The sequence below is a fragment of the Ursus maritimus genome, unplaced genomic scaffold (genome assembly GCF_017311325.1).
Source record: "Ursus maritimus isolate PB19 unplaced genomic scaffold, ASM1731132v1 scaffold_10, whole genome shotgun sequence".
NCBI lineage: Eukaryota > Metazoa > Chordata > Mammalia > Carnivora > Ursidae > Ursus > Ursus maritimus.
In genome coordinates this window covers 35,845,600-35,870,683 of record NW_024423344.1, presented here as the reverse complement: position 1 = coordinate 35,870,683, position 25,084 = coordinate 35,845,600, and the positions used below count along the sequence as shown (strand labels likewise).

At 36.9% G+C, this 25,084-nt stretch overlaps 1 protein-coding gene across 3 annotated transcripts in view; it reads left to right on the top strand.

Annotated features, from left to right (window-relative positions):
* DIAPH3 (diaphanous related formin 3) overlaps nt 1–25,084 on the top strand; it is a 475,864-nt gene that overhangs the window by 49,771 nt on the left and 401,009 nt on the right. For all 3 annotated transcript variants that reach the window (XM_040623366.1, XM_040623355.1, XM_040623377.1), the window contains one exon: nt 20,668–20,772. In XM_040623366.1, the coding sequence (XP_040479300.1) occupies nt 20,668–20,772 (105 nt within the window). The remainder of the gene's footprint in view (nt 1–20,667; nt 20,773–25,084) is intronic.

Genomic DNA, 25,084 nt, shown 5'->3' with positions numbered 1-25,084 from the left:
ATTTTTGTGCCCCCCCCCCCCACCTGCTGCCCAGTCTCCTCTACAATTCCCTTGTCACTGGTGACGTCTCCTTTGGTCTTCTGCTCTGGTCTGCCGTGAGCCCATTCCTCTGCTGGAGTCACCTTTTGGATGCAGGACCTCTTAGATGGCTAGGGCTGCTGCTTCCCTGGGAGGCACATCTTGTCCACGGGAAGCTAATGTATCCTTTGTCCCTTGCTCCTGTCCTTTATCTCATTCTCTTCGGCATCTGTCCTCTACGGAGTATGAACTACTTGGTTCTTTCTTGCTATTCCAGATGTTTACCCTCCTAACTCTAAGTGGCTTTCTACTCATTAGATCTTTATGTAACACTGCTGACCACTCCCTCTTGTCTGCAATTCTCTTTCCTTTAGTTACCATGACACTCCTTTCCTTCTGATTTTCATCTTCTCTGGCCAGTTTTTAACAGTTTCCTTTCCAGCTTTCCTGTTCTGATTTTCATTTCCTCAGAGTGTTGCCTCTGGCCCTCTTGCCTTTTCTTTATCCGCTTTGGTTCCTTACACATCTATCATGGGGGATGGGAGCCCTTTCACGTCAGAATATCCCCAATATTCTGATGCTTAGCTCTGTCCTCAGAAGAGCAGCTATAATCAAGCTCTGTAAAAGATGCTAAACCTCAACAAACCAGAAACTGTTCTCATCCTTTTCTTTTGCTATTTTTCCAACTTTGTTGAGATACAGTTGACCTATAACATTGTGTAAGCTTAAGGTATACAGCGTAATTTGATAGATGCATATATATTTTAATGTTTTATAATGGCCCAGGTATTTATTTTGTTTTATTGAAGTATAGTTGATACAGTGTTGAGTTTCAGTTGAACTACGTGGTGATTGGAGCATATATATTTCTAAATGTTTATCACACTAAGGGTAGTTAACACATCTATCACCTCACGTAGTTACCATTCCTCACCCTCAATTACATGGTCAGAACTTTTAAGATTTAGGGGAGCCCGGTGGCTCAGTCGGTTGAGTGTCCGACTCTTGATTTTGGCTCAGGTCATGATCTCAGGGTCCTGGGATCAAGTCCCCACATTGGGCTCTCTGCTCATCTGGGAGTCGACTTGAATATTTCTTGCCCTCTGACCCTCCCCCTTCACCCCCTTAAATAAATAAATCTTTAAAAAAAAAAACTTTTGAGATTCACTCTTAACAATTTTCAAGTATACAGTACAGCATTAGATTGAGTAAGCTGTACATTAGATCCTTGGGAATTTACTTGTCTTGGAACTATAAATTTGTACTTTGACCACCTTCATCCATTTCCTCCATTCCCCAGCTCCTGCCAATCACTAATCTTCTGTTTCTAGGAATTTGCTATTTTTAGATTGCACGTATAAGTAATACTATGTAGCATTTCTTTGACTTATTCCACCTAGCATAATACCCTCAGGGTTTATCCCCGCTGTTGCAAGAGGCAGGATTTTCTTTCTTATGGCTGAGCAATATTCTATTATGTGTGTACACACACACACACACACACACACACACACACACGTTTCTTTATCCATTTATCTGAACAGATATTTAGGTTTTTGCCATTTCTTAGTATCATATATAATACTGTGAACGTGGGGGTAAGGGTATCTCTTCCAAAGAGTGGTTTTCATTTTCTTTGGGTGTATACCCGGAAGCGGGATTGCTGAGATCAGACGGTAGCTCTGGTTTTAACTTTTTTAGGAATTTCCATACAATTGTCCACATTGACTGTAAACATTTACGTTCCCACTAACAGTGCACAAGAGTTCCCTCTTCTCCTTTTTTGCTAACACTTGATATCCTTATAATTACTGCCATTTTAACAGGTATGAAGTGATACCCTTGTGGTTTTTTATTTGGATTTCCCTGCTGATTAGTCATATTGAGCGCCTTTTCATGAAACTGTTGGCCGCTTCTTTATCCTCTCTGGAATAGAGGATTATTCTGTTCTCACTTTTTAATAAGATTTCTTTCTCTGCTTTGAGTTGTAGGAGTTCCTTGTATATTTTGTATATTAACCTTTTATCAGATGTGTGGTTTGTAAATATTTTCTCCCATTTTGTAAGTTGCCTTTTCATTTCGTTGATGGCTTTTTTTTTCCTGTGCAAATTTGATGAAAGCCTACTTGTTTATATTTGTTTTTATTGCTTGTGCTTTTGTTGTCCTATCCAAAACAATGTCCATGAACGTTTCCCCTATATTTTCTTCGTGGAGTTCTACAGTTTTAGTTCTTAAATTTAAGCCTTTATCCATTTTGAGTTAATTTTTGAGTAGTGTAAGGTAGGGGTCCAGTTGCATGTTTCATTTTTGCCTGTGATTATCTAGTTTTCCCAACACTATTTATTGAAGAGACCATTTTTCCCACTGAGTATTCTTGGCTTTCTTGTCAAATATTAGTTCACCATATATGTATGGGTTTCTTTCTGGGCTCTTGATTCTTTTCCATTGATTTATATATATGTTTTATGCCACTATAATATTTTGATTACTGTAGCTTTGTAACATAGTTCGAAATCAGGAAGCGTGATGCCTCCAGCTTTGTTTTTCAAGATTGCTTTGGTTATTCATGGTATTCTGTGGTTCCATACAGCGTAGGGCTGTTTTTCTATTTCTATAAAAACGTGGTTGGAATCTTGATAGGGACTGCATTGACTTTATAGATGGCTTTAGGTAGGAGGGTTATTTTAACAATACTAATTGTTACCTATGAGCATAGAATATTTTTCCATTTGTGTCCTCATATTTTTCATCATTGCTTCACATTTTTCAGTGTACAGGTCTTTTATTACCTCCCTAAGTTTATTCCTGTTTTATTGACTTTCATTCTATTGTAAATGAGACTGTTTAATTTCTTTTTCAGATAGTTCATTGTTAGTGTATTGAAGTGCAACTGATTTTTGTGTGTTGATTTTATATCCTGTCACTTTACTGAATTTACCTGTTCTCACAGGTTTTTGGTGGAGCCTTCAGGGTTTTCTATTTGTAATATCCTCTATACATAGTTGACAGTATTACTTCTTCCTTTTCAATCTGGATACCTTTCATTTCTTGCCTTTGCTCCGGCTACGACTTAAAGTACTAGGTTGCATAGGAGTGGTGAGAGTAGGTGCCCTTGTTCATGATCTTGGAGGAAAAGCTTTCAATCTATAACCAGCTGAGTTACTGGTGAACTGTGGGCTTGTCATATGGCCTTCATTATGTTGAGGTATGCTCCTTCTTTTCCCAGTTCACTGAATTTTTATCACAAATGGATGTTGAATTTTATCAAATGAATCCCACTTATTCATGGTATATTATCCTTTCAATGTACTGTTTAATTTGGTTTGCTAGTATTTGGTTGAGAGTTTTTGCATCTAAATTCATTGGTGATAATGGCCTATAGTATTCCCGTAGTGTCCTTGTCTGGCTTTGGCATCAGGGTAATGATGGCTTGGTAAAAAGTTCAGGAGTGTTCCCTCCTTTCAGTCTTTTGGAAGAGTTTGAGGAAAATTGGTGTTAATTCTTCTTTAAATGTTTGGTTACCCAGAGAAACCATCCGGTCTTGGCTTTGGGTGATTTTTGATTACCGATTAAACTTCAGTGCTCTATTGGTATGTTCAGATTTTTTGTTTTTCATGATTCAGTCTTGGTAAATTGTGTATTTCTAAGAATTTATCCCTTCTATGTTGTCTAATTTGGTGTATATATAGTTGTAGTCTCTTATGACCCTCTGTGTATCGTTGGTAGCATTTGTAATGTGTCTTCTTTGATTTCTGATTCTGAGTGTTCTCTCTTTACCTATGAGTTGACCTTTTTTTTTTTCTTTTCAAATCTACCTTAGTTTCATGATTTTTTTCCCCCTATTTAAAAAATATTTTGTATTTTATTTCTGTTCTAATCTTTATTATTTCTTTAACTTTGGGCTTAGTTTATTCTTTCTCTGGTTCCTTGAGCTATAAAGCCAGCTTGTTAATTTGGGATATTTCTTTTCTTTTAAGGATTTATTTTGAAGGGGGGGGGAGAGCATGTGTGCGCACATAAGTGTGAGTTAGGAGAGGGACAGAGGGGAAGAGAGAATCCTCATGCCAACTACCCCCTGAGCGCAGAGTTGGATGCGGAACTTGATCCCAGGACCTTGAGATCATGACCTGAGCTGAAACCAAGAGTCGGCTGCTCAATGACTGAGCCACCAGGTGCCCTAATTTGGGATATTTCTTGTTTAATGTTGGCATTTATTGCTGTAAACTTGCCTCATAGCTCTGCTTTTGCTGTAACCTACTGGTATTGGTATGTTTGCTGTATCCTACTGGTATTGGTATGTTTTCATCTGTCTTCAGGTATTTTTATTTTTCCCTTTGCATTTCTTCTTTGTCCCATTGATTATGCAAGATGGTATTGTTAAATTTCCAGTTATTTTATTTTTTTCAGCTTTCCTCTTGTTACTGTTTTCTAGTGTCTCACCATCATGATTAGAAAAGATACTTGATAAAATTTTATCTTGTTGAATTTTGAGGTTGTTTTGTGGCCTAACATAAGGTAAATCCTGGAAATGTTCCATGTGTGCTTGAGAAGAATTAGTATTTTGCTACTGATGGACGATACACTTTGGATCTATCCACTGTATAGTATTGTTCAAATTTGCTCTTTCCTGACTGATTCTGTCTGGATGAGAGTGTGGGATGTTATATTGTTCAACTATTGTATTGTGGTTAATTTCTCCTCAGTTCTGTAATATCTACTAGATATATTTAGGTTCTCAGATGTTGGATGCATAAATATTTAGAATTGTTTTTAGCTTCTTGATGAATCGACCCCTTTGTCATTACATAATTTTCTTCATCTTTTGTGACCGTTTTTAGCCGAAGTCTATTTTTTTCTAATAAAAGTGAATTTTTAAAGATTTTATTTGAGAGAGATGATCATGCATGCATATGAGTTGGAGGTATGGAGAGGGAGAAGCAGACTCCCTGATGAAGAGGGAGCTCCGACACGGGGCTTGATCCCAGGACCCTGGGATCTATGATCTGAGCTGAAGGCAAACACTTAACGGACTGAGCAACCCAGGTGCCCGAAAAGTGATTTCTTTTGGCTACCATTTGTCTGGAGTATATTTTTCCATACCTCTACTCTCAGCCTATGTATGCCCTTAACAGCTAAAGTGACTTTTGTAGACAGCATATCATTGGATCTTCTTAAAAATCCATTCAGCCATTTTGTGTCTTTTGGCAGAATTTTATTTGTCTATGTTTATTGATAAGGACTTATTGCCATTGTAATTGTTTTCTTTTAGATCCTTTTGTTCTTTCATTGTGGTGGTCTTTTGTGATTGACTTTTTGTGGCAGTATGTTATGAATACCTGGTAGTATTATCCAAAAGATTTTCCCTTGTGGTTACCACGAGGCTTATATTAAATATCTTAGAGTTAAAATATCCTACTTTATGCTGACAACTTCAGTAACACATGAAAACGTCATACTACTTTCACCTTTTAGGTTGTGAATGTTACAATTGACATTTCTTTTAGTATTGTGTATCAATAACAAATTGTAGTAATAGTTCATAGGTTTATTAAATTTTGAAACTAGCCTAAGTGACTTACACATCACTATTACAATATTACAAAATCAGAATTTGAACTTTTTTTATTGATGAACTTTATATTTTCCTATATTTTTCTTGTGATGATCAGTATCCTTGTATTTCAGCTTGAGAATGTCTTTTAGCATTTCTTACAAGGCAGGTTACTGGTGATGAACTCCATCAGCTTTTGTTTTGGGAAAGTCCTTATCTCTCCTTTATTTCTGAAGGACAACTTTGCTGGATAATAGTATTCTTTGTTGACTTTTTTCTTTCAGCACTTTGAATGTTTCATTTGGCCTGTGAAGTATCTGCTGGGTAATCTGTTAATAGTCTTAGGGGACCCCCTTATGTGTGACTAGTCCCTTTTCCTCTGTATGTTTTCAAAATTCTCTTTGTGATTTTTGGCCATTTAATTATAATGTGTCTCAGTGTAGCCCTTTTTGGGTTCAACTGATTTGTAAGTCTTTGGACCTCTTGAATCTGGATGTCCATTTCTCACCCCAAGTTAGGGAAGTTTTCAGCCATTATTACTTTAGACTTTCTGTACCTTTTCTTCCTCTCCAGATTTCTACAATGGATATTTTATTTCTCTTGGTGGTGTCCCATAGACATTTTTTATTTTTGTTTTGCTCCTTTGACTAGATAATTTCAAATGACTTACCTTTGAATACCTTGACTTTTGTTTTCCTTTTGTTTTCTGTTTCTTTGAACTCATTTTGCTCATACTATCTTCTAATTTCATTTAGTTGTCTGTATTGTTTTAGAACTCTTCAAAGAAGATTATTTGAAATTTTTTGTCAGCTGTTTGACCTCTATTTCTTTAGGATCAGTTACTGGAACTTAACATGTTTCCTTCATGTGTTCTGTTTACTTGATTTTAGTACTGTCCTTACCATCTCGATGTAAGTCAGGGGCATGCTTCAGCTTTATTCCTGGTTTCTGGGATTTTCACAGTGCTGTCTTGCCTATGGGTAGTTAATGGCCTTTGTGGAGGATATTGACTTTGGCAATGACCTATGTTGCCATCTTGTTGACCTCACCTTTCTGTCATAGTCTTGTAAACAAAATGAAAAATCCCTCACAAAACTGCTGCTCCCTTAATTCTCTCTCAGAAGCTCACACTGAAATCTGGGAATCCTTCTTGATCTCCCCTCAGGCATTAGTTACATCCATTCATTTCTGTCCTTAATAAGTTCTGATTTTGTTTCTTCTGTGTTAAAACTTCCATTACCTCTTCCCTGGGTTATTGTACTGGCCTTTCATCCACCGTTCCATGCCTTCCATGCCTCTGCGAGAGAACTCTTATTCACACTTTAAGTCGTGGCCCAAACATTACTCTTCTTTGACACTTTCCCATGTTCTATCAGACCTAGCACTCATTAAACCTGCTTCTCACAGCTGCTTGTGTGTAAATCCCTTGTAGAACTTATCCTTTGTTATTTCAATAGATCTTCCCTGCTAGATTAAATTCATAAAGCATTATCCAACTAGTTTATCTTAAACAATTGCCTGTTAAATACTTGTTTGTTCCTAACCTTAAAGATCTCTAGGATACCATTTTTTTTTTTTAACCTGGAATTCTATGTTTGGATGGAAATTAGCTTTAATTGCCAGTTTTCCCAGTTACACAAAAACATTAAAATAATGAATAGGAAGAGAAATTTCATGCATTCATCCCATTCCTTGTTTTGATTTCTCACTTCTCTCTGAAAGAATGAAAGCTATGCAAGAAAGGTCACCTATCTAGATGTGATCATTAACAGGCATTAAATGAGTGCCAACGATGATAAAATCCTGACAAATTTTTGGAATTCTGGACTTCCTGTCATCTCTGGTAAGTATGGAAGAAAAATTGTCCCTAAATTGCACAGAGTACATAAGTGTGGATAATGATGCCCTAATCTTTTCTGGGGAAGATGTTTGTCAGCCTTTATCTAATATGGGAGAGAGCACATTTATAAAATGCCATCATTATCTCTTAAGCATGTGCTTTAGGTGTCTACTGGTATTAAGAGCTTAGATGACCTGTTTAATACATATATCAGGTTTTAGTGTGGGGAAACATAGATAATAGTAAAGGCATTTACAATTTGACTTTTGAAACTATTTTCATTGTATAATGTTGAATCTAGTCATTGAGAGATGCTTTTTTAAATAGGATATTTCCAGTACGCAAAAAATGGAACATAAAAACACCACCACAGTTATAATTGAAGTGGCTTATATACTCATAATTCCATTTCCATTTTTCTTCCTTAATTCCCAAAGATGAACAATACCCTGAATCTGATAGTTTCATTCCTATGTTAAACTTTTTCTGTGTAATAATGACCAATGTACAGAAACTTTTCTCCTAACCATTTGATGGCAGGTTGCTGACTTCATGTTCCGTTATCTCCTAATTCTTTAGTATTAGTTCCTATAAATAAGGACATCCTTCTGCGTAGTCACAATACAACCACCCAAATTGGAAAGTTAACAGTGATCAATTTCTATCAACTAATCTTCCGACCCTGTTCACATTTTATCTGTAGTACCAAAAATTGTCTTTGTAGGAAAAGAGTATAGTTTAGAATCATGTGTTTCATTCAGCTGTCAAGTTTTGATGGGTAGTAGGAGGGCATGTATTGCATGGTGCACTGGGTGTTATACGCACTAATGAATCATCGAACTTTACATCAAAAACCAGGGATGTACTGTATGGTGACTAACATAATAAAAAAAAAATTAAAAAAAAACCCCAAACCTCCTTCATTTAGGAATAGTCCTCAGTCTCCTTGTATTCTATGAATTTGACATTTTTGAAGATTCCACTTGGTTAATTTTTAGAATGTCCCTGAGTTTGCATTGGTACTATAAAACTTTTTAATTGTAAGTCTGTTAATTGTAAACAGGTCATCACCTACTTTAATTCATTTTTTTAATAAGCATAAGAAGTTCAAACATCTCACACATTTATTGGCCCTTTGGCTTATTCCTTCATAAATTTCTTTTTCATCTCTTTTCGCCTATTTTGTTACTGGGTTTGTCTTTTTTTTCATATTGATTTGTAGAATTTGTCACTATTTGGACTAATGCTCATGTCTGTTTATAAGCTGTAAAGCATCTTGTCCCAGTCTGGGTCTTGTCTTTTTACTTTCTTTAGGGGTAGATGGATTAAAGTACAGAACTATAAAATTCTATGTGGTCCGATTTATCCATCTCTTCATGGTCTTGGCTTTTTGTATATTTAAGAAATGCTTCTCGATCCTGACATCATAAATCTGTTCTGTATTTCAGGATTCTGTATGTTTATTTCTGTAAGATATAGATGCAGTTTTTTTTTTTTTCCTACATGGATTAACTGGTTTTTCTGGCAGTGTTGATTTAATAGTCATTCTTATCCTTAATTTATCATACCTCCACTGGTAAACACCAAGTTCCTGTGCATATGTGGGTTTGTTTTGGAGGTTTGATTTTGTCCATTAGTCTATTTGTCTAGCTCTCATTTACGTCCATTGTCTTAATTACTCTAGCTGTATAATAAGCCTTATTATCTAAGACCCCCTCCCTCTATTCAAAATTATCTTGACTATTCTTGAGCCTTTGTGTTTTTATATTAATTTTAGAATCAATTAAGTTCCATTATAAACCCTGTTGGGATCTTGATTGGAATTGCAGTGAATTTATTGATTGAGGCAAAATGGATACTTTTGTGATATTAAGTTTTCCCATCTGTGACTATTGTATATATTATCTCTAGATTTTTTTGGTTCCTAAAACAGTAAAAATTTGATTTTTCTCCCTAGGGGCATTGCACATCTATTAGGTTTATTCTTTATTTCTAGTATGTAACCATCTTAAATTTTTTCTTTTTTTTCACTAAGAAAATTGTCAATTTTTGTTTATGAATTTTAGTATCTGGTAATGTTACAGAATTCTTATTTTGATTTGTAGATTCCCTTTTTTTTTGATGTCCTATCAGAATATCTGTGAAAAACTTACGTTTCTTCTTTTCTTTTTCATTGTACTGAGTAGAATGGTACATAAAAGTCAAAACTGTCTTCTTGAAAGTGGTGAATATTTTTCAAATCTGAGCTTTCACTCAAAAATAATAAACTCTGAATTAGGGGAAGTGAAAGCTGCTCTTATTTCTATGTATTCCAGCTTCTTACAGTCCTCTTCTGCCTCTAAGTAAGTGCTCCACCTTCTTAAAAAAAAAGTCCTCTTCTGACTCCAAAATGAAGATGAAACAGTCCATTCCATAAAGCCTTTTCCAAAAACCCTAGACAAAAGTTAATGTGTTCTCTTTTTCTCTCCGTATTTAGTGAAGTTCTCTCATTTTACATTTCAGTCACTTGAGTTCTGGCTAGTTCCCCACTACACTGGCTTTCCAGTAGGGTAGATTCTTGATCCTGCTATTATTATTTTTTTTAACTGCATATATCCTCCATTACTGATTAAATGAGTGACTCCGATATTTGTTTTACTTGTTGATTCATTAGAACTATAAGAACTTCTTTAGTGAGAACTTTGATAAGAATTTTTTCTAAGAAGTGTACTTTGGTGGATGGTGGATATTCGGCTCTACTCCTCTTCATCTCCGTGGTGCCTTCCCAGTGCATACTGTATGTATTGTCTGGTGAGCTGATCGGTTTTTTCTGCCTAACACTATGTTGAAGCAATCAAATGATAAAAACTATTACACCTAGAGTTAAATATTGAGATGTCTTTTTATAATTAATTCAGATGTATTTGAAGCATAAGGTCCAGAGGAAGAAAAAAAGAGCTCACGTGAACTTAAAAAAAAATCGAATATGACTGTGTACATGTGTTTGGATATTTACAGTAGTTGGTGGGAGGAGGGTTCATCTTGCTAACTTCGTTTTACTTTTGTAAAGACTTAAATTTAAGAGAGTGCACACATGCCCAGGGGGAGGGCAGTGGCGGTGGTGAGAGGAAGAGAGCACCTCTGAGTAGGGGTGGTGGGGAGGGACAGAAGGAGGCAGCGAATCTCAGGCCAACTCTGTAGTGAGCAGGGAGCCCCACGTCGGGCTGGATCTCACCACCCTGAGATCATGCCTGAACCGAAACCAAGAGGCAGTCGCTTAACTGACTGAGCCAACCAGGCGGCTCATCATGCTAACTTTATTCCATGTCCCCACTCTTTGGGGACCTGTGAAGGACAGTTTTTCCTTTTTCTTTCCCTATCATTTTTTTTTCTCCTTAATCCTTGGTGTTAAGGATTTATTCATGGCTATTTCTTTAGTAGGTTAAATGAATGCCTGTTGTGTTGACTGTGTATGTGATATCTTACCCAGGAGTGGAAATGAAAAGAGAAACCAACAAAGACTCTTTTGTGTTAATTCTGTCTATTGACTGCTATAGATTCCTACTAGCAGTTAGTTTATTTCAAGTATTAGCATTCTTTACAAATTTGATTTTCTGTATCATGAGTATTTTTTTATTTCTTAAGAACTTAAAAAGTATATTTAGGGTTGGTCAGATAAAATGAGAGTGGTTGTGTGGGAATGGTTTGTTTTGATCTATTAGTTGTCACCTTTTCCCTTTCCTTTAGGTAGAAATTGAAAAATTTAGGGAAAGGTGGTTTAAAAGCAATCCGAATAATAATCCAAATAGGAGGAGGGGGAGGAGGAGGAGAAGAAGAGTGTAGAACTATGAGGCAATTGTCAAGTTGATTCATGAGTTGTGTTTGTCGGGGGGGGGGGGGGAATAATGTCAATGCCTAGTTGTTTCTCTTTAGATCCAGATAAATGAGAAAATAAATGATTTAGGAACATTGGATTTTGCCTGGTGGGAGTTCGTTGAACCAATAAAACGGTTAGAGGAATTTTAAGAGGAATGAGTGTTATGATAAAGTTTAGGTATGCTCTTTCACCAGTTAGGAAGTGTGCAAATCTGTTTTCCAACTGTGAGGGCTTTTTTTCAGTCTTCTTTCATCTCTAGAAAAGTTGACTTTTGTATGTTCAGTCCAGTGACTATTTATCCTTCATGTAATTCATGAAAAAATGGCTGTTTAGAAAAGTTGAAAAGCAAATAAAAACTTTTATCACTAGGTGTGTTCTTTTCTAAAAGATCACAAAACAATTGTTTGTGATTATAGGTGCTTATGTATATGCTTGAACAGTTCCAGTAAGATAATACTTCAAGATAAATTAGTTGTGCAGCTCCTTGCATATTAATTTCATTTCTTGTTTCTTCAGCTAAAACTTACATGGAAGAAAAGTGATGCTTGAGTTTCTTTTTTGATACTGGCTTTAGGACAAATTGAAATTTGCTTTCAAATTGAGATACTCTAACTGGAGCTTATAGAAAGTGTAAAGTATTTGGTCAAATGTTTTATGTGAGTTCTTTGTCAGTCTCTGGGTAAATGCTGTTTTTTGGCTGCTGTCCTGTTAATGAGCCAGCTGTCTAGATTCCTGTTAATTTTAATGGGGATTGAGTAAAGATACCATGGGTGAAACCGTGAAAATCCAACCTCACTATCGGCAGAACCAAAAAATATATATATATTATATACTTATATATAATATATTCATATATTATATACTTATATATAATATATTCATATATTATATACTTATATATAATATATTCATATATTATATCTTATATATAATATATTCATATATTATATACTTATATATAATATATTCATATATTATATACTTATATATAATATATTCATATATTATATACTTATATATAATATATTCATATATTATATACTTATATATAATATATTCATATATTATATACTTATATATAATATATTCATATATTATATACTTATATTATTATATATAATATATAAACTTCTCTATAATCACACTGATAAAGTTGCTAGAAAGGCATATATAAGAATATAGTAAAAAATGATCAAGAGAAAGATCAGCTGTTCTGTAGCATTAGCATATTTATGGACATGTTGAATATAGAGTAGTAATAAAGTTAATTCTGAGTTCTTTTTTCCAAGGCATATTTATTTCTTAAAGATTTTCTAATTTTAAAATTTTTAAAAACTTTATGGAAACCTGACTTAAGAATAAAACAAATCGCAGAACAAGATAGATTCAGTTAACGTGCACTATTTGAGCATATATGATCTGGAATGAGATCACGAAATCTTTCACTTTATTTGGCAGTAAACCATTCATGGTGGTGAACACTACCTTAGCGTAGGGATAAACATTAGCAAGACCACGTGGTATGGAGATGAATTCCAATGTGGTTAAGAACAGAAGAACACTTTTAGAGGAAATATGGGTAAAATTGTGCTTATAGGTTGGTGGGCTCTGAAGTCTCAGAAGTAATTAGGGGACCTTGTGGACCTCGTAAAATGCTTAGTCAATTTCTTGCTGTAGTGATAAAAATGTGAGCACAACAAAGACTGTTTCCAAGAACCGTTCTCTTGGTTTTAACCCATGAAACAGAAGCCTTAATACACTATTGAAATTAGAGGATTACTTTTGGCTTAAGATTTAATGTTTGGTTTTGATATTGCTGTGCTTCCAGTTTTTACCTTCTGATATCCTGCTTATTGATCCACATGAATGTTTGGATCTAGGACTATCCTGGCTTTCCACATACATTTTCTAACCGGCATGCCTCCGCCTGCCTGTAGAGGTTTTCCTCTCTGGGTGAATTACCTCCAACCTGACCATCTTCAAATTGCTGCCTGTACATACTTGCTTAATTCTCCAAATAGTCAATCGTTTTAAATTTAATCTGACTCTCCATGGTGTTAACTATCCCACTCAACTTGATGTATGTAAATTTAATGAGCATGCTGTCTTGTAAAATCCACATCCGTGAATGAAAATAGTGAGACTAACGTTTGTAACTCGGTTGAATTCATGTCCATTCTGTTTGCCATTCTTTGCTTGATTGCTCCTTAGTGCTCTAACTAGTTGCATGCATGTGCAGGAGTATTAAGATCTTTCCCCCCTCCTCAGTTTTGCCAAGAAAATGTGGAAAATATTTATTTTTACCAGTATTTTATCAGTCTAGGATGGAGTCAAGTGTGTAAAATAGAGTAGCAAGCTTGTGACTTTCTTGTTGGTGGGAACTAATGGCCCCATCCAACACACAGGCAGAATCCTTTGCAGTAGCTTAAAAGCTGCAGTCTTGACTATATTCCTTGGACCTGGTTTCCAGGTCAGGGCTGCTATTGACACCTAGGGTGTCCCAGTGTGATTTAGAAAAAGGTGTAGCCCTCATTCCTCTGGGGGGACCCAGTGCATCATAGAAACGGACACAGTTTGAGGGAAGTCTGGAGGATCTCTGCTCTATTCACTCCTCCCTCAGATGCCACCCTTGTTCCAGGTCACGGAGGTCGTGTGTGGTTCTGCTAGTACTTCCTGAAAATGTCCTGGATTTCAGCTTGGCCGTATGTGCCCGTGTCAGTCCTACTGCCTGAAGAATCTCTCTCTGGGGCTGGACCCTGTTTCTGTCACTGTTCTCAGCTAGGGATGTGAGTATCCTCTCTAGCTCCAGCTTCATCCTTTAGAAAATTACCTTAATCTCCTGGTTTGCCCCGAAATAGGACTGGCACGTTTGGGAACTTGTGTTAGGTCTTATTTAACAAACACCTGAAAGGAAATGCACTGTGGTCTCTGCACTGTGAAAGTGGCAGTGAGTGTACAAAAAAAGTTCTTTTAAAGGTGACCTGTGAAGGAAAATAAAGGAAGCCATATATAAAAGAGAGCTAGGGTTGAGGGAAGGCTCTTTTTCCTTTTAATTTTAATCCATTAAGGATTAACATGTTTATATATTGAGACCCAACCAACTGAGAACAATTTAGTGAGACAGGATTGAAAAAGGATAATTGATATGCAGTGCCCTTTCAGGAGGTGAGAGAACGAGGATCCAGAGCATAAATAAATGGAATTATCTTTGGATGGACGCAAGAATTGATACAGAAAGATTAGTGTGCAAATAAATTGGTAATATAGGAAATGGGAAATTGAAAGTTTTTTTTTTTTTTTTCACAGAGGAAATTGAAATTTGCTTACTGAAAATGATAGTTAGAAGTGGTAGTTTCATAGTTTTTGGGGAAGGGCAAGTTTGAAATAAGTACCTTGGGGAATGTAAGAGGGGAAAAGCTAGTTGGCTTTTCCATAAATGTAGGAAGTGATGGATCATGGAGTTGACCTGCTTTGGGAGAAAATGGAGGGGATCAAGAAACTGGAGGCTTTATTGAGGTCAAGACTGTGGTGGTCTGGGAGTAGGACAAGTGAAAAGAGAAAAGATGGAGGTCAGAGAATAGGGTCATGGGGATTATGATGATAGAACAGTTTTTAGATAATGAAAAGGTCTAGGTGTGGTCATGCAGACTGTGGTTGAGAAAAGAGGAAGTTTATTAAAGACTGCTGGTGGTGGGGAGGCTAAAGACTGGATGGCAAGGCATGGGATGAGAGAGGAGTCAACAGAAGGCCCTGGTGAAATAAGTGGTAAGCTGGATAGTATTAGCCCCCAAGGAACTGGGATTTTAGATGATGATGGAGATAAATACTATGGGAATAAGAATGGAGAGTTAAGATAAACCAGAGTTCAAATTTCAGCCATAGGATTAGGTCAACTGAAAGAATTTCCCTAAGCCTCCATTCTCTCCTCAATGAAAAGAGGCTAGTACATACCTCCAGTGGGTTATTAGTGCTGATTAATGAAAGTGCTTATAAATGTTTAGTACCGTGCCTGGCCCAAGAACGTAACTGTTATTTGAGATGACAGGAATACTAAATCTTTGTGAAAAGATGTAGAAAGAATTGTGGGAAGAATGAGGACGGTTTACAGAGCAGGTTTGGAATGAAAATGGGCAGAAATGTGAGCAATTTGAATTTGGTTTGGGAAAATTCCAAAGGGTGCCTGACCTTGAGATTTGGAATGGAATTCTGGTACCTGTGTTTTTACCTCTTAATAGCTTCAGCTTGGTTTTGATAGTGCTTTCTTTACTTCCTTCCCCTCTGTGAAGTCTGTATTTATTGTAGCCAAATACACTGCAAATGTACTCTATTTAGTAGACTTTAAAAAAAAATTCTAAGAATGAGGGATGTTCCAATTTTTTCTTTCTTATTTTTATGGCAGAAATTTTATGAATATTTCCTCTTAGTCTTACAAAAATGATTTTTGAAACAATCTTAGATTTATAGAAGGGTTACAAAAAGAGCACTGACAATTCTTAGATACTCTTCACCCAACTTCCTCAAATGTCAGCATCTTCTATAACTTGAATGCAGTTATTAAAACAGACATTGATGTTGGTACAATACTAAATTACATTGAGGTTTTGCCAATTTTTCTACTCATGTTTTTTCTGTTCTAGGATCCAATCCAGGATCACTCCTTGAGTTCAGATTACCTTGTATCCTTAGTCTCCTCTAATCAGTGACGTTTGCTTATCTTTCATGACCTTGATACTTGAGACGAAGCCTTATTTTGTAGAGTGCTCCTCAGTTTGGGTTTCTTTTCTGCAGTATTTTTTCTGTTTCTAAACTCTATCCTTAGTTCCAGTCAGACTCTCATAGTAAAATAGCACAGTGGTTCAATTAAGGTATAGTTTTTAATTAGAAAGTAATTAACTAAAGGAAAATTAGTTTTTGATGTTGCAACTCCCAGTTTCCCCAGGCAAAACCGTGTCTCAACATGTATAGGAAGGTAGCACGATAAATGAGTTACTTTATAATGTATGTTAAGATAGTAATAGAACATTAACAACAATACTCTTCGGACAAAGTTCTGATTTGATCACTGCTTAGGTATTTTTGAGATCTATTCAGCTACATAGCCAACTAATATCTGTGAGTGGGAAAACTTTATCTCCTAGCCACTAAATATTAGCCTCATTCAAATTACTCATCTGGTCTTTTGCAATTACGTGTTCTATGTATCTTCTGTTCAGTAGTTGATTTGCAGTATTTAATGAACTACATACATATATCTCAGTACATTGATACACTGAGGTAAACCACATTGCAGGGTTCTCTTAAAATCTATCCCCGCAGTATCATTTTGTACCTGTGCAGTGTAGTAGGTGTTTGATTGGAAGAATTGGTTAATACAGTGGTTTGTATTGCTCGTTGAGGCCATATATATGAGTTTCTGGATTATTCAGTTCTGCTTAGAAATAAGCCTTATTATACAGTAAGTTATTTTCAAAAGGTGTAGTGGGTGCTGTTGGTGCCCCTATAAGACCCCCTTTACCAGGCTGGTGCACGCAAACCCCAGGTGATACGTATTGGTTCCTAGTGGCTCACAGCTGCCCTCTCCAGAGATTTGGTCTCTGGGAACTAGGATCCTGTAGCTAACTGGCTGGCTGATTGGGAGTTGTTCAAGTGCACTTTCTCTCTAGGTAGTACCGACAGCAGTGCAATTCGGGCTGAAGCAAGATTCCAGCTGAGGCAACATTTTCAGAGGTCTCTTTCCCCTGCTCTGTCTTGCTTTTTTCCATTCCCTGTCCTGAGTGCATCCCCTCCATTAGTCTTCTGCACCAGAATCGCTGTCTCATACTCTACCTCTAGGGAACCTGACCTAAGACAGTAGAGCTACTATATGATCATTTTGAGCAGATGTAAACTGAGTAACATAAAAATTGATGACTTGCTTTCAAGGGACTTATTATAACTACCTGGAAACTGCACTAGACTGGGAGCCTGGGCTCCAGTTTCTCGAGTTTCAAATAGGCAGCTAGCCCTGATAAGGTATCTGATTTCTGTGAGCCTGTATTTTCTGTTCTGTAATTCATGGAGTTTAGACAATGTGATACTTAAATTCTCACACTGAAAGTTTTCTCCTAAGGCAGGGGTTATTAGATGAAGATGCTAGGCTCCTGATCCCCACTCCCCCACTCCAGTTTCTTGGAGAGCCTTCAGAGCTGCTCAGCTTAGCTGCTCTGGAATTAAACATAAGAACACTGAAGGGGTTCAGAGCAAGTCTCCCCAGAATGTGCCACTTTGGTATGTGCACTGTTAGAGCTGAAGGCAATTGAGACCCTGTGGGCTCAAGAGAAACTGTTTGTCCCTCTCTGAATCACCTAGAAGCATCTAAATTGGGAGCCTTTCCCAGAGAGTTATTATGAGAGAGGAATTTTATCTGAGTGACCCATCCGTATGTGAGGACAAATATCTAATTATCAAACTTCTCTTACTGCCCTGTGAATAGCCCTCCTTCCCTTTGAAACCCTGGGCTCCTGCCCCATTCCTTAGCTCAGTGTGGTATATAAGCCTCATTTTACCTTTCTGTGTTGAAATCTTTCACGTATATGGGGTTCTTGTATGTATGAATTAAATTTGATTTTCTCCCATTAATCTGCCTCATGGCAACTTAATTCCTAGATTAACTAGAAAAACCTATAAAGAGTGGAAGAAACCCTGTAACATAGATGTGCATTTGTTTTGGAAAACGCTTCTAATACATTTCCCAACCCAATAGGGCTTTCTTCTTTCAGTCTTTATCTTTGTAGAGATAAAAATCATCTATTTTACAGATGCTGTACTTCTTATACACAAAAACATATTTTTCATTTTCATTGCTCCCGTATTTCCTTTTTTCCTTCTGTAAATGGCAGAATTTCTTTTTCCAGTGCCATTTCTTTCTGGCCATATAGAGAATGACCACCTGTGAGTTACATGCCTAATGAGAAGTGTCCATGGTACTGCGTAGCTGATTCCAAACTTCTTAGTGTCCTTTCTTCTTGTTTCCTCTTTGCTTTTAAACTGGTACTCTCATGAACCAAGTGCTATATTTAGACAAGAGAGGTGGGATAAGGCAGAGGAAAGAGGTTGGGCGAACTTTGGGTTTCTTTCTTAATTCCAAATATACCACTGTTGTGTATGAGTTCCTGTCATCTTGAATATACTTTTTCAAAAAGAAAGCAGTAGACTTTCTAGTTTGTTTGTTTTTTCATAATCTATAATTACTACATATTTTAATTTGCTGGTTAAAGAGGCTGGGTCATGTTTGCCCATTGGACAGAAAATAAAAATACAGCGAATAATTTAATACAGAGGTTCTCCATACTCTTAGATCCCTCGCCTTTTTAGAACAACTACTTTTACAACATTACTTTCTCCGTAACATCCCCATTACTTTCTTCCAGTGAAATTCTCTACAGGTAATATAAGCTATCTACGTTCATAATTTAAAAAATCCATTTAATGCCTTATTGTACTGAATAATACGACCACATGCATTTCAATATGAGCAGTTGGCCGTGACTGCTCAGGAAGGTACAGTAAAGTCATTCTTGAGTCTTTGTGTCATGTGAGTGTAACAGCTATGGTGCAGGTCGACATAGCTGTGCTGCTGCAGTGACGTGGGTACCCCAGCCCGTGTTGTCCTGGGATACCCACATTTCAAAAATAGAGCACGACTGATGGTAAAGCTTATTTAAAACAAAAACAAAAAACTCAGTGTAACTATAACTTGCAGAGTAGTTGAATTCTTAGAAAAATCAATGTATATGAAAACCACACAATGCAAAGTATTTAATCAGTAACAATTTACATATTCTATTTTACATTTAGTTCTATTGAATCTGTCAAGGCTTCGAGGTTACTTTTTTTTTTTTTTTTAAAGGAGTTGTGCATCTCTATGTAGGACACAGGACAGTTTCTTATTGTATAGGATTAGCCCAGATGTTGAAGAATGTCTGGCACACCTTAATAAATGCTGGTAGCATCTTCTCAGTCATTGATGACCAGAATATCCCAAGACATTTTTAAAATCCTAAGTGGTGTGAAGGCCTATTGAGAATCCCTGGCTTAAAGAAAAAATAAAAAATGGGGGAGGGGGACAAAATAAACCATTATTCACATAATAGAATATTTCTAACCTGAACAGCCAGGAGTGACATTATTAATTACTACCTTTTATTAGTGCCCAAGTGGAACAATTTCTAAGATCTTAAATATTTATATCAAGGTGAAATGAAGGAGATTTTGACTTTTAGGTGCTTGAAAGGATTAGTAGCCAAACCCTGAGTCAGCTAAAGGCATAAACTACAGTGTCCGATGAATTGCAGCACTCTTATAAAACTTAGAATAAATTTAACCTGCTGGGCTCCACAGGTGATCCAAAGTTCCGATTTTTATACACCTGTTTCTGAGTGGATATGGAGTTGATATACATTCAGGTGCGTTATACTGCATATGCCAAATGATCAAGGGCTACTATCTGGAGGAAATCCATTTGAGCTGCCCTTCTTCTTTAGTTATTTTGGTGTCTCCCCCCGCCCCCCCTCCAACCCGGAAGGCTCCAGAGCAGCCTCTAAATAAAGCAACTGAACTGGTAGCAATTCCCACATTTAAGTGGATATTCTTGACTTGTGTCACGTTTAGTCAATTTAGTTAGAATGAGACCTGTAGCAAGATCTAGGTTACTTAAACCTTTATTTTGATGGGTGCTGTTGAGAGATATTAGATTTTTGGGTGGTACCTCTTTTTAGGAATGCAACTTTTAGGTGATTTAGAATACACAATCTAAGTAGTTAATGGATATTTTTGATACTGGTAGAGAAGAAATAACTATAGAATGCTTTGCCTTTTGCTAGGATCTATACCAGGTATTTGATCCTATGAGCTTGTAACTACACAATCTGGAAAGTGGTTGGCTTATTTACCTTTTTAAAATTTTTATGGTACATGGAGCAGCTCTTCTGGAAATAGTGCAGGATAGCTTCAGGTACAGCTGTTGTTTAAAACAATGACAACAACAACAACCTATTGTGTGTGTGTGTGTGTGTGTGTGTATGTGTGTATTTAAACTGTGAATCTGGATGACCTTATAAAGGTAGAAACCTAATCAGTCTAATTATCTGTAGTGATGAGAATGTAATTTTGCTAGCCTGCTGTCAATTTGAGAAGATTTTCTGGTAAGTGTTGTACCTGTTAAAATGATCTAGAACATGTTTTTGTCTGTATCTCCTGCTCTTGCTTTTCTCCAGGCAGAACTACACGTAAATCATTCCAAAACAATTAATGCTGCTTTAGTCACAAATTATTGATCTTTCCCCCCGCCCCCCATTCCTAGGGTATGTAGAATTGCTGCTCTACTTAGATTCTAAAATGAGGCTTTTTAATTGTGTTTTCCAGGAAGATATGAATTTAAATGAAGATAAGAAGGCACCATTGCGGGAAAAGGACTTCAGCATCAAAAAAGAAATGGTGATGCAGTACATTAATACTGCTTCCAAGACAGTAAGTAAAACTGTCAAGCTGAAAAATACTGCTGAACCATGTTATAGTGTGGAAAACAACGCATTTGTCTAACGAAGCGCTTAAGTTTTTGGGCAGCGGGAATCACAGGGCTTTTGAATGTATAAAGGCCACTAGTAGGATGTTTATTTAACTTAAAAATATTTCTCATACATTCTAAAACTGCTTTTGCTTTTTAGCCCCGAACATTGATGAGGAACACAGACTGGGTTGGTTTCCTCTAAGACTTCTTTCCTTGTTAGTGGATTAAATGGCTATTGATCTCTGATGTCACTTATAAATTGGGATAATATTTGTATTACAGAAAAGTAAGACTGATTTTACTCTAACTACCTAAATCAGTTCACTTAATAGTGGCTGAGGGGCATATCTTTAATGTGAGTTTCCCTACGGATAAAATTATCTTGTAACAAATTATAAATGTAGACGTTGAAAGGAGCATTAAGCTTCCACGTAGCTGCCAGTTTTTCAAGGAAACATGAAATATGTGGGTGGAAGTAATGAGTAAATGTCTAAGAAACCGTGACTGGCACACAGAATCCATTACATTTATTTCATGGGACAACAAATGAGCTTGACCAGTCATATAGAAATTGAATTGATGGATTGGATGAGATCTACAAAGCGGGAGCTAATGAAGAAGCAATCAGAAAGACAGTGGAACATGATTTTGGCTGAATTTAAAGTAGAATTGGGTTGGAGAAAAATAACACACTGCAGTTTTCACTGGATACTTTAACTAAAGGCCAGGTTACGAGAATATAAGTTACTTACACTTAAGCTCCATTTATCTACTAGACCAGTCAGTGACTTGGAGGCTTTCCTTTTGGAAGACAGACTCAAATGATGTTTAATTTTTAAACGCGCCTCGTGTTCGGCAGCTTGATGTTGAGTTGTAGAAATCACCGAGTGCTGTACTTTTCCTGGCTCCTCGTGTAGGTGGGCATTGTATCCTGCTATTGCTTTTTGCCCCTTAATGCTACCTGGATATCACATGTGAGCGTTAGGAACTTAGGGGTCAGAGCACTTGTGTTGTGGATCGACTTATCATCCCTTTGATATTGGGCATCTTATTTTACCTGATTCTCAATGTCCCATCCATAAGATGGGACTAATATCTGTAGCATAGGCTTATTGTTACAATTTAATTGTTCATGGGGCACCTGGGTGGCTCAGTTGGTTAAGTGTCTGCCTTCGGCTCAGGTCATGATCCCGGGGTCTTGGGATCAAGCGCCATGGGCTCCCTGCTCAGTGGGGAGCCTGCTGCTTCTTCCCTCCGTGCATCCACCCCCTCCCCCCCAGTTTGTGCTCTATCTCTCTCTCAAATAAGTATTTAAAAAAAGAAAGAATTTAATTGTTTATTCCATGAGTGGAACATAACAGATTTTATAACTGGTGGCTGCCTCTTGGGGTAGCAGTGGTGGTTGTTAGCAATTGCTAGTTTCTTATTTTTTCTTTGTGGTTGGTTTGTTCTTGCTGTTGAAATCATTATACCGTAATTACTGATGGACATTGACTTATATTTTTAAAAATACAAATTGACCATTAGTGAGTCTACATCACATTTATTAAGTGTCTGTGTATCAGGCAATGTTATAGGCAATGGAGTTGGAGCACCAAGACAGTCAATCATTGTGTCTTATGGAGCGATGTAGGACACATGTAACAAACATATGTGAAATGTGATGGGGAAAAAACATGGGAATGGAGATGGTACATTTGTTTTCCTTTTTTATTGAAGTATAGTTAACATGCATTGTTACGTTAGTTTCACATGTACAATAGGATTCACTAATTCTCAGCATTACTCAGTGTTCATCACAGATAAGTGTGCTCTTAATTCCCTTTATCTATTTTACCTGTCTCCCCACCCCCTCCCTCTGAGGTAACCTTTGCATGGAGTATTCAGGGATGACTCCCCTGTTAGGGAATTTTAAATCCAATGAGCATGAATTCACTTAATAAGATTACAAGAGATACTGCATTAGTTAGAACTGGTTTAGAAAATGTTGGCATAATTGTGCATTTTAATTCTTGAATTTCAGATAATAAACAGACTTTTAAATAGAACAAACTGCTTTGAACTTCATTAGAGTGGATCTCTTTCAGTTTGCATTCACTGATTTTAAACTTTAATCCTCTAATCGTTTTGGACTGAGGTTGGAATCTATTTACTAGAATTAGATAATTAGATTATCAGGATTGAAATAGATTAGTTATCTAAAGTATGATTAAAACATTCACTCATTTAATTAGTGTGTGGAGGATCATGGCTTTTCTTAGGAGAGTGCTGAATAATGTGTCAGATGGTTAACATTGTAGAAAGTTCAAGCTGACCAGTCATCTATTTTTGCTCTGGAAGTAGAAACACATTAACTCTCAGATACTGACTTTGTCATACCAGTGTATTGAGGTTAATGAGTACCAGAAAGGCTGCTCTGAGGAAATTCATAGATGGGCTGTTCTAGGGAGCATGGGGGTGTTTGTGTCAGATAAACTTTTGTTACAAATTTAGCCTTAGACTTTGCTTTGAGATTATTTTTGTGGGGAAGCATTAATATTTTTGAAAATAGCACTGATGTCTACAGTTGATAATTTGAAAATGCTTTAGAAATAGTAAGCCTCAGACCAGCCCTAAAGTAGCTAAGCTTGGTTTTTGGAATAGCAGGGGGTGAAACAAATCCTCAATCAAGCTAGGTTATTTCTCAGACTTTAATTTTGTTTAGGTAGGCAAATAGTAACGCTGAATTTTTTCAGTTAGAAAAGATTATTAACTTTTTTTTTTTTTTTTTTTTTTTTTAAAACTTTTTTTTAGAGGCTGAAAATGCCAGAATTGCATTTTTCCAACTTCCTACGGCCTGGGTATGTGATCCAGGTCTGGCCGGTACCGTCTGCTGTGGGCTTCCAAGGAAGGCTTCCCTCCCTCATAAAAAGATTCAGAGCAGAAAGCCACTATTTTTCCTGTTACTTGACATGGTTGTGAAAGGGTGTAGGATGCTCGGCATGTGACTTCAGAGCTGCTGCTCTGACCTCGTACAATCCTGCCTCCAGATTCTTCCATCATGTTCTTATTTAAACTACTTGAAGTTGGGATTTTGCTTTGCTGTCGTGCACGTCTGGCTGGACAGTCCCGATAGCCTTTTGCTTATGCAGCCTCTCTATCTCTAATTCACTTTGGAAATTACTCCCCTCATCAAGTATACTCAGCATACGTGAGAGTGGGTACTACAAGGCCAAGTGGCCATTCCTTGGCAGATGACTTGCCTCAGATGTTCAGTAGCAGGTTTATTGAAGAAAACTTCTTTCAGAAAGAATGAATAGCCTTGACTTTTACTTGATTACTAGGTGGATGGTAAGTATTCTGCAGTAAGGGGTAAGGACCTTGAAATGAAGTTGTAACAGGATTGTCCAAATGGAAGAGAATCCATAGTTGCCAAAAAAATGTAAGAAGAAAATTCTGAAACTGAACACAGAGGAACTCTAAAGCCACAAATTGCATAAAAATTTTTCTTATTTTCTAAATGGAAGGGAACTATAATTTAATAAAATCTGCCCCGTAAATGTATTTAGTCATGCTTACCTAGGCTTTGAGTGTTGTTCTCATTCTTCATTGTGGTTTAGTTATTTCTCCCCTTAAAATTCTTAAAGTACTCCTGCAGATAATGTTAAATGATGATTTTGTTGTCAGGACTCTTGTGCTTTGAGGAGACAAACTAGGCTTTGGAGATAAATCCTAATTGACGTGCTGCCTTTACCAAATCTTTCTTTTCTTGGTGCTGGTGTATCCTACCCTGTGTCTGTGATACCCGTGTTGATGTCTGTGTTGAGTTGTATTCAGGGTGAACTGGCTCTGGGTATATGATGTCTGGGCAAAGAGAAAGTCTCAGGAAGCCCTGGGTTACTTTAAAAACAACTGAAAAAAATGTGTTAAAAAGGATACCTGCAGAGAGAAGGATTTAGGTCAATAAGATACCTCCCTTCCTCTACCCCCATCACAAAGAAATCGTAAAAATAAAAAATTCACTCTACTTGTGCCATCTGTTAAGAAAGAATCTTCTTTTTTTTTTTTTTTCAAGATTTTATTTATTTATTTGACAGATATAGAGACAGCCAGCGAGAGAGGGAACACAAGCAGGGGGAATGGGAGAGGAAGAAGCAGATTCATAGCGGAAGAGCCTGATGTGGGGCTCGATCCCATAACGCCAGGATCACGCCCTGAGCCAAAGGCAGACGCTTAACCGCTCTGCCACCCAGGCACCCCAAGAAAGAATCTTCTAAGTACTGTTTTCAGTTT